This window comes from Phyllostomus hastatus, unplaced genomic scaffold (assembly GCF_019186645.2).
Source record: "Phyllostomus hastatus isolate PE091 unplaced genomic scaffold, TTU_PhHast_1.1 phas_contig_80, whole genome shotgun sequence".
Classification (NCBI taxonomy): domain Eukaryota; kingdom Metazoa; phylum Chordata; class Mammalia; order Chiroptera; family Phyllostomidae; genus Phyllostomus; species Phyllostomus hastatus.
Genome location: NW_025333960.1, coordinates 14,536,552 through 14,549,850, shown reverse-complemented (window position 1 = coordinate 14,549,850; position 13,299 = coordinate 14,536,552). Strand labels below are relative to the sequence as shown.

The following is a 13,299-nucleotide window of genomic DNA, read 5'->3' as shown; positions in this document are numbered from 1 at the left end:
ATATACAGCTCTTGACCTGAAACTTTCACATGTGTGCATCATAGTAAAGTGACTTTTAGTTTTCAGTATGTAAACCCCTTACATAGGTCTACTCCTTGGCTCAAGAGTAACTAGCATATGTGTTGTTATAATGAAAGTTAGAATGGTATGCTTAATTGCTTAATTACGCCCCTAAAAGGCTATTAATTATACTTTGGAAGAAGCAGGACTCTGTAGTGAAAACATGCAGACCTGAAAGCAGTGCATTAATTATTTTATTAATTTCATCTTTTTACATTATGGGAAACATTCATCTATTTACATTTTTTTTTGTCCACACACAATCTAGGTAGATAAGCCTATGAAATTCCAATTCATAAAGCCATAAAAATGTTCCCCACCCCTCCATCTGAAGGCTTTCAAATGAATCTTTTTTTTTCCAAACCAAAATAATTTTTAAAAATTACATTTGGGAATTGAGATATGCTAGTGATTTACACTCCAGTTATTTAAAATATGCATCTAGACATGTTTTTTTAAAAAGAAATGGTAAATTCACAAGGATAAGGCTTAAATTAAAGTGGTAATGCACAGTAAAACATTAAGGAAACATCTATAAATAACAGAAATATATTACAAATAAATTAGTTCTATTTACCATTTCAAATATTAAAAATCTTTAATCCATTTCTTCATCTCTCTTTACAAAAAGGTTATGTGAATTGTATGGAAACACCTGCAAAAAATATAATAAATACTTAATTTCTTTGAACTTTTTTGATGTGGGAGACAAACTTCTTTTGTAATCCCCCCTCCCCGAGAAAATGCCCAAACATCTTTATACCAAAGTTAAACAAAATAAGTAATTTTTCTGGGTAAATACATTTTCCATTATGAACTAAAAAACATTTCTACAAATTACATCAAAAAGAACAATGTAACAAAGGTTATACTCATGGATGTCAGTTAAAGGGGCAAGTGATTAACAAGCAGCTTTATGTGGGGTCATGTTTTAACATCAATAATTAGCTCTTTATAAAGTGTTTGCACAATTTGTGTCTTTAAGGAAGGCAAAGGTCATGATGCCTGTGGGCATATAGCTAAAAGATTTAAAATTCTTACCAAAAATAGCTTATGAATATACAAATACCATTCACATAGACAAGATGAATAGGCTTTCTCTTGTCTCTCTTTAAAATATCCTGGGCTAAACCAGTTTCCAAAGCAAATGGTGTAGGATGATCTTGAGTCATATTATAAATCTATTTCTTAATCCAAATCTTATCTCTATCTACTTCAGGGCACAGAGCTGTAGTTGGGAACATGGGTCTTCAAATGGATTTCGCTTCCTTCATGCTAATTTGTGAGTTCCAAGTCATTTGTGGGATTGAATGTGACCATAGGCTACCCAAGGTGGCAGTTGGCCTTACTTGATGCAAATTTTGTGTGACCTTCCAATGCAGTTACAAAGTAAAGATGTATTCTGTTTAAAACCAGCAAGTACTTGAAGCTCAATATCTCTGTATGCTCCAATTTTACAAAGCACTCAAGGTGCTTTGCTCACCCTAGTTAAAAATTTGTTTTTTAATAAGTTAGTAGCCCTTTTCTTGTAAACCACAGCAGTAAACATTTGTGCCCTGTTTATAAAGATTGCTCAAAGCATCAGTGGCTCTGAGAGGTAGCAAATTCTCTAGTGGTTTTAGAATATATCCTTGAAAATAGTTGTTGCCAGAACCCATCACTCTCTTAATTTCATAAATAAAATTAAATTAGCACCTGGCTATGCGAGTATATATATATTTTTTTGAAAAAGCTTCTCTGGTGCAAGCATATTTGATGTATGTTTTTAAAAGTCTTTCATTTTTCAATGGTAATTTCTAATACTTCAGGGTGGGAGCTGGACACAAAATGCCAGTGATACTTTAAGATCATCACATTCTAAATGTTTAAACTGCTACGAGTAAGGGCATTTAAAGATAACTTCAGCTGGACGCAAAGTGCATACTGCCCATCATCATGATTAAAAATGTAAATCAACATTCTCTGCCAAAAGCCTGGGTTTCTTTCCATGTTTGTGAGTCGTGACTTTTTCTCTCTCCTTGTGGTTTCTGAGCCTTGTAAGTCAAATTTCTATTACCTGGGACTTCAAGATGAGTGGCAGGTCTTTGGAATGAGGCATATCTTTTGGGGTAGAAAATTTATTTTATCGGGTTGACATAGGACAAAATCCTTATCCTGGTGGATGACAGGACTCTGTAAGAGTGAGAGGAGACTAAAGGAGGAAATATGTCTGCGATGTGAACTAACCGTTAAAAAGGGATGGATGTGTAGCATTCAGAGGGGTGAAAGGAAAATCCACTTGTCTCTGAAAACAGCCTGGCTGCCATTTACAGCACTTCAGAAGCAGATGTGTACTTACATAGGTATAAATAGGTAGGATCCCCAGGATAAACACTAATAAATTAATAGAACCAACCAACAGTTTCCCCTTTAAGACCCCACCACCACGACAAGATAATATACATAACACAATAAAAGTTGATAAAACACTTCAGGTCTAAATTTTCTTAATAATAGAACACAAAATAAAACCCTTATGTAGTATCTTAAACTCTCAGTGCTTCCTTTGCCTTGCCTTTCTTCATTTTATTGCCTTTCAGAATAGATTAATTTCCCTGAAAGATCGAATTTACAATCTTCTGCTGATTGTTACATTTGAAGCAGTGCTTGATGAAGTAACAGTGAGGCAGTTTGTGCAGCTGTGAGTGGTGCAGGTCACCCCAGCACCTGCAGATTTTGCTTCTCCCTTTCCCACTACACATCCAGGTCCTCCACCCCCAGCCCAGCTCGGTCCTCTCTGGGTTTGTCACTCATTGATTCCGGTGAGATGGTGTGATTTCTGAGGTTGGAAATAAAGTGCTCCATCCGCTTTGCAAAATAATAACCGTTTAGGGGAAATACAGGGAATCGGAGCCCTAGTTTCTTTCACGTGGAAGACGGTTAGGTCCTAAAGGTTCACCCTGTGATACTGGATTTCTGAAATACCCTATGGTTTTATATTGCTGAGCTCTAGGGACAGACTAACTTGAGAGAACTGAGGATGGTGAGTGACTTAAAGGGGCTATTTCTACACAGGTGGGCTTAGTTTTGCCGAGAACAGAAAGGGTTGGTTATCCGGATGAGGCAGGGTGACGCATCAATACAGGTGGCTAAGCTCAGTGAAGAACATGGGCAAACTGGCTTGGGCAGAGGGGTGATTGGGGGACGGCTTCTGCGAGATGAACAACTACACCGCGACAGTGGAAGTCACTGGGCTTAGAGACAGACGGGCTCGGAGGGCGCAGCGGGGAGGGAAGAGGAGGAGGGGAGGACAGACACTGGGTCCTGACGCCGCGGGACGCGCGCGCGCGGCGCGGCCCGGACGCCTCAGAGCCGGGTCTGCGCCTCGGGGATGTAGATCTCGATGCTCTCGGCGCTCTCCGTGGCCGAGTTCTGGCGGACTGACGCGGCGCGCTTGGCTGCCATCAGGCGCTTGCGGGCCTCCTGGCGCTGCGAGCTCTCCAGCGAGCGCTCCCGGATCAGCGGCGCGGGGCCCTTCGCCGGCTTCTTTGGCACTGGAGGAGGGGCCCTTCTCTCCTGATCAAAGCAGAAGGTTCAGGACATTACACAGCTTCTCAGGACAAGCTTGGGAAAAACTGGGATAGGTCAGTAGTTAGAACACACTTTTTTAAACCTAAGGATGGTTAGTCCTGATCTGCACACTGTATATATTTTTTTCTTTATTATTCTGGCTTAGGTATTCAAAAAATGCAGAAAAAATATATACCGGTAAGCTTAAGGCCAAGGGTAGGCTGGATTGCAGAACTAGGTCTCTCCAAGGAAAGGCTGTGGGTATTTAAAATGCCCCCTGCCGAAAGGCTGCAGCTCCCAGCACATTTAGTGTGGTTCTCTCTGGAGGCTCCAGACTCTTCCAGGTGCTAGAGATGGGAAAGGGTTTCAGCAGCAGCAGCAGCATCTTAGAACTCTGCATGCCCTCTAAGGAGGCAAGGCAGCTGGTGCGAGCTGGGTTCAGGGTTTAAAACCATCACCGCCCTCTCTCCAGGCCCACCCAAACCTAAGTAGCCAAATGAGGAAGAAGAGATGTTAAGACTGTTCTTTAGCTTTGTAGATGCCACAGTGATTACACCCCTTTGCACACCACACACAAACACACAGCGATATACTTTCCAGGGTCATCCTGGAGGGAAGACACCGGTAATTCCTACACTCTAGCTTGGAATCAGTTCCAAAATGGCTCCTAAAACGCCCAGCCGGGGTGTCACTCAGGGACCTCAGAATGACCGTGGCCCGGAAGGCTATTCCGATCACAGGGACAGACACTGTGCCATGGAAACTTAACCCAGGACTGAAAGAGTTCATCTGCTTTAGCAATAGCAAACTATAAGACAATTTGATATTTTTAAATGCCATTGAAAAACAGAAGCCATTCATGACTTACGTAGAAAAGAAAAATGCAGTGGGAGAGAAGGAAATCTAGACCATAATGGATTTTTACTAAAATATGACAAATTGTCAGGCTGCGAAAAGGTCCACGTGAATGCCTTTGTTTTTAATAAAACTCCCCCTGTCCTCATAAAGAAATGTGAAATGTGAAATGTCTCATAAATGTGAAAAGTATTTAAAAAAAAACATGGATTCTAACATTCTTCAAAGGGCACCCCTTGTGCCTTCACCCTCGAGCTCAACGTAGCAGCTCCCCTTGCTGATGTGGGCGAAGTGCCTACTAAAACTTATTGGGGCTGCTGCCCTGTGTGGCCCAAAGGACAGAAAAAGGGAGCACAGTGTGCAAACGGTGTTGAGCCAACTCTGATATTCACTTTTTCCCCCTAAAGTTCACGGGCTCATGAAAAGCTCTAATCATAGACAAAGTGTATAATGATTTAGGAATCAGATTAACTAACGGTTTACTGTGTGAATGCCCATAGGTTAGCATCGTTCCTATGGACATTTAAATCTTCATTGTTGGGTAACTTGGTGGATATTTCTGAAAGTATGAATATTGATCAATTTTAGTCACATTTTCCTATCCTTGTATACTTTGTTATTTTTAACAATAATTTTTTAAAAATAAAAAAATGGGAGATTGTCTGGTTCAGGTCCAGAAAGTAAAAATCACCACTATGTGTGTACATCTGTAGTGTTTTCTTAAAATAAGACCAATTCAGAAGTTTATCTAGAAGGCAATTTTAAACACAGATTTAAAAAAAGAAAACTAGATTAAGTGCAAGTGTTTGGCTTCCTAAGTGAGAGGGCACACATACATGTATCAATGGTACTTTGATGCTTACTCTTAAAACCCTCAGGTTGATGGTGGAGAAGGAAATGAGGGGTGACAATGATAGCATTGTTTTCTTGTCTACCATGCACTGTCCCTTGGGACTGGATTTCTCCTGGGAGCCCCCTGACCCCAAGAACCCTGGTATTATGATGGTCAGCAACAGAATGAATTGGATGGCTATTAGCTTTGTGATAGGTAAGGAGATCTGAAAAGGGCAGGGCCACCAGTGCTTCAGGGTCATAGCCATGCATAATTTTTATAGTTGAATCTCTTGGAACTATTCAACCTTAGGCCATAGGAAAACAAAGTGGTAAAAAGTTGTGCATGACAGCCCAGCCTAGGGAGGTGGAAGATGTGCATCTGTGTAAGCCTGGTGGAATCACCATAATCAAATGTGAAAACTGCAGTTTATTAATTAAAGTAAAAAATATTTGAGTCTTTATTTCTAAACTGTAGCATGAGGAACCCAATGAGCAATATTCCCAAAGGCAAATCAACCAAAAGTGAAACTTCCTTAAAAAGAAAAAATCCCAACATTTTGATCCATGTGAAACTGATGATGTGTATATTTTTAGACTTGAACAACAGTGGTTTCTTTATTATTCTATTTATAAAATGATTATCAAAGTCGATTAGTTTTCAGGGGTTCCTATTTTTCTCAGAAACACATCCTAGGGGTAAGGAAGTTGAACTCTTGCTCTATGTAATCATGCACTGAAGATGTCATTTATTTTAGTTTAAAAAGCAAAATGGAGGCAGTTCCTTCCAGTGACTAAAATGGTTTAACTTAACGTTTAATTAACAAAAAAAGCCACATTCCCATTTTCCAATTCACAAAGACAGATTTTTCTTTAAAAATATGCCTGAAACATTACAGATGATATCCCAAGTGATTACTATGTAAACATTGTCGTTACAATGAAATTAATATGATATCAGCTCCATTTCACATTGTAAACAGCAAGACTGAATGCAGAAGCCTATTTAGACTGTCCAGTGTTTGTGCAGGTTTTTAAATGAACCATACAAAATCTACATTGTTCTACCTTCTTGTCAAGAGGATCCATCTGTTTCCAATTATTGGCCTTTAACTGATGAAGTTCATCAAATTTCATACTAATATTTTCTATGGACAACTGCAGCATGTCCCAGAACCCCGCCAAATCCTGGGAGGTGGGCCTTGGATGAGCATTAGGGTTCTGTACGAGAGAAAGAAGAATATGCATGCTTTAGAGGTGATTCATAACAACAAGCACAGGACAAAGCGACATTTTCAAATATTTCAAATAACAAGGAGGACGAATTCTTTTTGGTTTTCAGGCAGGAGATAAAAGTGGTAATTTTATGGTAATTTATAAATGGTAATTTTATTTAAAAATTAATATGTATTTTCAGCTTTGCTGAGGTATAATTTACAAATAATACTCATAAAACATTTAAAGTATACAGTATGATAGTTTGACATATATTATGAAAGAATTCCCTCTAAGTTAATTAACACATCCAATACTTCACATATTTACCTTTTAAAAATATTTTTGGTGAGAACATTAAATTCTAGTCTCTTAGCAAATTTTAGTTATACAGTACAGTGTTATCAACTATAATCAGTAGGTTATATATCAGATCCTCAGACCATGTTCATGTCCTAACTGCAAGTTTATACCGTTTTACCAACTTCTCCCTGTTTCTTTCACCCCTCAGCCCCTAGCAACCACTTTTCCCCTTCTGTCTCTATGAACTCGACATGTTTTTAGAGTTTACTACACATGGTAATTTATACACACATCCATTTGAGACAGTAATTCTCAAATGCCAAGGTTGTAAAACTCTTGTAATACAATGTCTGTCAGTACAGTATGGAAAGAGAGTAAACATTTGAAAATCCAGAATGTCTGACCTACAACAAAATGCATATGAAAATACCATCTTGGAAAAAAAGTATATTAGAGTCAGTATTTGACTACCTGCTACCCAACTTATTTAGATAACAGATATGGAATCTAAAAATACGAGTTGTTTTAATACTAATGTTGAGTGAAATGCTAGGGTAAACAGATGATGAATGATAAAGTAACTGAATGTTCAAAGTAATGTATATTTAATAATAAAAATGTTAATAATGTAGGAAGTCATTTTATTATATGAATACTCTGGCAAGATCATTTGGAAATGAATTAGTTCAAAATTGACCATAACATAACATAGTAAATGTTAGAACACATATCCATACATACACACAGAGCCTCTAGTGACCCATTTGCTAAATATTATTAAACATTCTTTGTTATTTAAGGATTGACTTTCTTTGTCTCCATCCACATATTCCTAACAAGAATTAGAAAGTATGAGCCACAAATTTATATGACCTAAGACAGAAAAAACATAACTGAGAGACTGAAGGTGTCGTGTTCATTGTTAATCACTAACTGTAGTAGCCACTAAAGCATTCACAGTCAGATTGGTGGGAGCCTCCACGTGTCAGAGGTTTACAGCTGGGGTCTGTTTGGTGACCTCTAAGTATTCCAGGCAATTGGATAGACTGTGAAACCTCATGCCATATAATAACTTGAGGCCAATTTGTATTTTTAAAACTAACCACTGTAAAATGATATCAGGATTTCAGAAAGTGTAAGGTCAGTTATCATCAAAATAATAGATTGGAGAGAACATTTTAGCCCTTTGCATAAACCAGCATTATAGGTCTAGACTGAAAATAAGGATGTTTTTATAAACTTATAGTTCTAAAACTACCCATAGTTTTGAAATTCACTAGAAGAAGAAAATTCTAAAGTTTGTGTTTGGTTCATTATTAAGTCTGTGCTAATGACACTTGAATTAGTGAAAGAGTTTCTCTGTAGCATTTTGGTTTACCAAACTAAAGTTTTCTTAATATCTAGGTTCAGAAAAGACATAATAGTTTTGACAAAGCACCTCTCAAATGGAGTTTTATGATCTCACAATATATTTCCTTATCTTACTGACAACCCAAAACTAACTTGCTTATGTTCTGGAGTTTACTAAAGTCTTTTAGGTCACAAGCCCTAATGGCTAAATTGTTTCAGTGCACTAATGCATGAAATGATTGGCAAAGAGTTACTTGAACTCTGTATAATGGGCAATTTGTTCCCTTCTCACCAAGAATCTCTTTGCCCTCATATCATGAAGGGGATAGATGAGGAAGCAGAGAGAAGGAGTTTAGGCACTCAGCCAGTCATTTAATCAGTGGGTCATGTGACATCCCACACATGAGAAGAAGTTGTAGCAGTAGCCTTAGTCCAAACCGGGCTACTTAGAGGTCAGAGGTGGTGAAGAGAGTGAAAAGATGAGGAGGGCTGGGTTCCTTGGTTTAGTCTTGTTGGGAAAAGTAATGCTCAGCTATTCATTCTATGCTTGAGAGTCTAGTCTGAGATAATGTACAGGTATTCAAGTGTTCCCCTACTTGGAGTAAGAACTCAAGAAAGGAGAGCTGGGTCTGGTTATGACCAATCTCAGTGCCATCTTTGCCACCACCAGGCCACCAGGCTTTCTGCAGAAGAGGAAGTAGAGTTAATTGATCAACCCCAGATCCCTACACAAGGATGAGGAGTGCAACTCAGATTCTGGGGGGGATAAGTAGAGTGGGGGAGTGGGTAGTGGATTTACAGGGATTGAGGTCAAAGAGACTGAGATTTGGATCTCAGTTTAGCCTTTGACCATGAGGCCCTGATCAAGTTTCTTAGCCTTTCCATGCCCATTTTCCTTAATGGTAAAACCATCATAAAAATAATGTCACAATCTGCTCCATAGGTCCACACAGTGGGCTCCTGACCTTCCCTCCTAGGCTTGGTTTGACCAGCCATCAGTGGCCCCTAGCCTCCAGTGTAGTTCCACTTCCGGCTGCCTCATAATGTTTCTCATAATTTGGCATCTAAGTTCCTCTAGTGGCCAAGGAATGTGAGCCCACCAGGAACAAGGAACAATCAAAAGATAGCTTTAACAAGATAAACCTTCCCTAGAAGTCTGCAAAGTTCTTAAAACATTTTGTCTGCAATTTCATCTTTAAAATCCACATAATGTTTGTATTCTACTTCATAATATACCTGCCCGTTATGTAATTCCTTTACAAGGCGTGTTCCGTGCCCTGTACTGTGTATGTAGCGGGCTCCAGGTATATCTAGCAGCCAGTTTGAGAAGTATGGCTTTATGTGAGTAAAGTATGGCTTTCCTATATTTAAAGACAAAGAATCATGCTAATTAAGATCTGTGACACATTGCCAAGTTTACAAATTAGCAGGAATTCTGTACCTGGCACAAGGCGACACTCAAAAATATATTTGTTGTATTCACTTATCAATATATTTACTAATACATATTATCTCATAATCCAGAATACAATTTCTGAAGTGAAGGAAAGATTAAGTAATTTTTGCTAGGAGGGGTTGGCTGTGATAGGAGGGAAGGGTTAGCCCCAAAGGGAGACTTCCAAAAGGAAAGCCTGGTGAAGAGGGAGGGAGAGTACTAATTTTTGCATGCTTTCTGTTTTTTTTTTTGTTTTTTTTTGGCTCAGTTCTGTCTAGATAAATCACTTTCAGTCTGAATTTGCCCTTGTTAACAAGAAGATGTGGTTAAAACACTGAAATCATAGTTTGGGTCAATTAGAGTGCACATAAGCATGTTTTTACTTTCAACAAGATAAACAAGTTACTTTTCATTATCTTTGTTTTAGATGCAGTTTCACCAACAATTGACCAATAAAAGCTATTCTTGTGGAATGACACCTGTAGAGATAGTAGCAAGTTTTTTTTTTTTTTTTTTTAAAGTAAATGTGACTGAGGAAGCTCTTGCCCCTGTATTTTGCAGTCAATTTTTACCATGTTGTTGGCAGTGGTGCTTTTGTCAATGTTTTACTTTATTTTGCTTTTGTATATCCAAGAAGGACCCATTTGTCTCAGGGAGATAAAATCTACACTTTGTGAAACCCTCCCTCTCTGACCCTTGAATTAAAACAGTGAACTTTCAGAAAGAAAAACATTATCCAAAATGATTTTCTGTAATATGATTTTTGAACTAGCAGGGTGTTCCCTATTTTGGTAAGAATAATGAAATCAGAGGTGCCATGTAAAAGCCAGGAAAATGGAATTTTTTTAGTTACCATAAAGCAGGAAATGGAGTTTTAATTTGATTGGGTTTTTTTCTTCTAAGATTATTTAAGTATGAAATAAGTATTTTTAATTTTAAGAAATGCAGGAAATAAGATGCATCAGAGAACTCTGTTCCAGGTAAGAGAGTCCAGTGGGCCTTGACTCAGTTCCAAATCAGTTTCACTCTAGATGGGCCGGTCTGGACAGCACATGCTCCTCACGGCACTAGTAAGGAAATGGTAGTGATGGGGAATGTTACCTACCAGGTTTTCTTCACACAGTTCTCTGAACTGGTAGAATTTCTGGGCCATGAGAAGTTGGGCACTGCCCACTGCAGTTCGGATTTTCCCTAGAACTGAAAAGAACAAACATTCAAGAAGTTTACACATTATGTCTCATTGTTGAGATTTAGGTAAAGCAAAGAGGAAGTTACGCTGAAATAACGCGGGAAAACAGCACACACAGTGCACAAACACAGGCACACAGCCCCGTGACAGTCACTATGCTGCTGGTCTGGGTAACAGAGGCTCCCAGGTTAAAGTACAAAATCAACTGGGAAAAAATAACCACATGCTCATCATGCATATTTCTCAGGGATCACGGAGTTTTCCACTGCAGCACTGGATGTTACCAAGAGAAGAGGCAAACAGTTGTTTTTTTTTTCCCCTGCAAGTGTTTACCCGTAGGGTTATGGATTTATTTGTGTCAGCAATCATGGTCTGCTAGTTTGTTTTTCTAACCCAAATCCAAACACAAGAAAAGCCATCCTGTCTTGGAGGGGGACCTCTTGCCACTCACCATATCCCATCCATAGCCTTCATTATTTTTCCAGAGCTCAGCCACTGGTACTGTCAGGAAACAGCCATGGCCAGTTGAAAGACTTTCTAAGGAGTGAACATTTTCAGCCTGTTGCCTAGGGAACACCAGCACCGTCCCAGCTTTTCCACTCCACAGCTCAATGTAATTGTTAATATAGGTTTAATTCCCTATGCACTGTGCTGAAAATCTTCCCCTTTGCAAGCTACTTCTTGCCTTCTGTGCTGTCTAAGGCTAGAACCTTTCAACTGATGGGCATGCTGAGACGGGGCAGAGTGCTCTACACAGAGCTGTTCTCAGGTCTGCATTGTCCCAAAGTCTCTCCCTCCAGCCGGTGGAGGACCAGGGCACAGCTGCACTGCTGGAGCCCTGCCACCAGGCAGTTCTCAACATGCCTTCCCTGCTGGGAAGGAAGCAGAGAAGGCACCCTGCTTGCCCTTTCCTGGCGCACATAGAAAGCCAGAGGGGGAGACTCCTCAAAGTGCACTTGCCCTGCTTTGAAATCTTCAGGGGGAGGCAGATTATAGGACTGAAGCAATGGTTTTGCTGTTGTTTTGTTATGGATTTGCAGAGCCTGAGACACACAGTGAAATTAGGTCTCCCTTTCTTGACCCCATTCCCCACAAAATCTGAGAAGAAAACAGAAGAAAAAGAAACTTCATTTGGGCCAGGGTTTTCTAGAAATTCTAGAAATGCTCTCTTAAAAACTGCCAGGCTAGCCCTGACTGGCGTGGCTCAGTAGATTGAGCATCGGCCTGTAATCCAAAGAGTCACTGGTTTGATTCCCAGTCAGGGCACATGCCTGGTTGCAGACCAGATCCCTACAATGGGGGGTGTGCAAGAGGCAACCACACATTGCTGTTTCCCTCCTTCTCTTTCTCCCTTACTTCCCCTTTCTGAAGATGAATAAAAGTCTTTAAAAAAGACCTGCCATGCTAGCTAATGGTTTGTGATGCACATTACACTTAGGTATTGCTCTAATATTTTGGCATTCCTACTCACATAATTCAGGGCAATTATGAACCCTCCAGTATGTCACCAGTCACACCATACAGCTGAAGTGCAGAAATTTGCCTACTCAGTGATAACAAGGGGTCCTCTTGACAGATGTCTGGCGGCCATTGCTCAGGGAGAAGTTTTCACTTCTTTTCAATCTGTTTAAAATCTTTTGAGATGGTTATCTCATTCCTCTTTTTTTTTTTCTCTCCTCACCCAAGGACACCCTTTCATTGCTTTTAGAAAGAAAGGAAGGGAGAGAGAAACATTGACGGGAGAGAGAAACATTAATCAGCTGTCTCCTGTATGTGCCTGGCTGGGGACCGAACCTGCAACTGAGATATGTGCCCTAACAAGGAAGCCATCCCACAAGCTTTCTGTTATGGGAAGATGCTCCAACCAACTGAGCCACACTGGCCAGGGCCCATTCCTCTTGAACTGATCTATCAGTTTTTTGAGACCTCCTCTCCCTTTCTTAAGACAGAAGTGCAAGGGACAGTGTATGAAGACAGAGGGCACTATAGTAGTTAAAAATTCAGGTCTCTAGACAGCCAAGGGTCCTGCTCCAACAGTTGGACCAGCCACTGCCCTGGACAGATCACTTAATCTGTTTTCTCTTATGTAAAATGGGGCTAATGGTACCTATTTGTATGGTTGTTAAGGTTAAAAATGGTAATGTATACAAATTGCTTAGGGCAGTGTCTGATATATAGCCAGCACTCAATAAATATATATTGTTATCTAGGACTAGGACACTATACTTCCTCTCTGGGTGTGCCAACTGTGAGCTCCACACTTATTCTGCCCAGAAGAGAAAGGAAAAAAACCAAAGTCTGGGTTATTCAAAGGCTGCCTGGGACAGGCATGCACTTTGATGACCTGTCCTAGATCTGAGGCAGGAGGCACCTCCTAAGTGAATATGTGGCTTTGGGCAAACTCTGAGGTTCCTCAATTACCTTGCTGCAGGGTAGGATTTTGACACCAGCAAATTTCAGAATGACTCCCGGATTAGAACTAATACCTAAGTCTCCAATTTGCCGATGGGGG

The 13,299-nt window shown here is 39.9% G+C and overlaps 1 protein-coding gene across 19 annotated transcripts in view; it reads right to left on the bottom strand.

The window, feature by feature from the left end:
* Positions 1-246: 246 nt before the first annotated feature.
* Positions 247-13,299, bottom strand: part of DLGAP1 (DLG associated protein 1) — an 861,456-nt gene continuing 848,403 nt past the window's right edge. For 14 of the 19 annotated variants that reach the window (XM_045849790.1, XM_045849791.1, XM_045849787.1 and 11 more), the window contains 3 exons: positions 10,704-10,795; positions 6,364-6,516; positions 247-3,615 (listed from right to left, as the gene is read on the bottom strand). In XM_045849790.1, coding sequence (XP_045705746.1) covers positions 3,406-3,615; positions 6,364-6,516; positions 10,704-10,795 — 455 coding nt within the window. In that variant the 3' untranslated portion in view covers positions 247-3,405. Of the gene's footprint in view, positions 3,616-6,184; positions 6,517-10,703; positions 10,796-13,299 lie in introns of those variants that run through there. The other 5 variants (XM_045849805.1, XM_045849799.1, XM_045849801.1 and 2 more) reach the window with 1 other exon arrangement.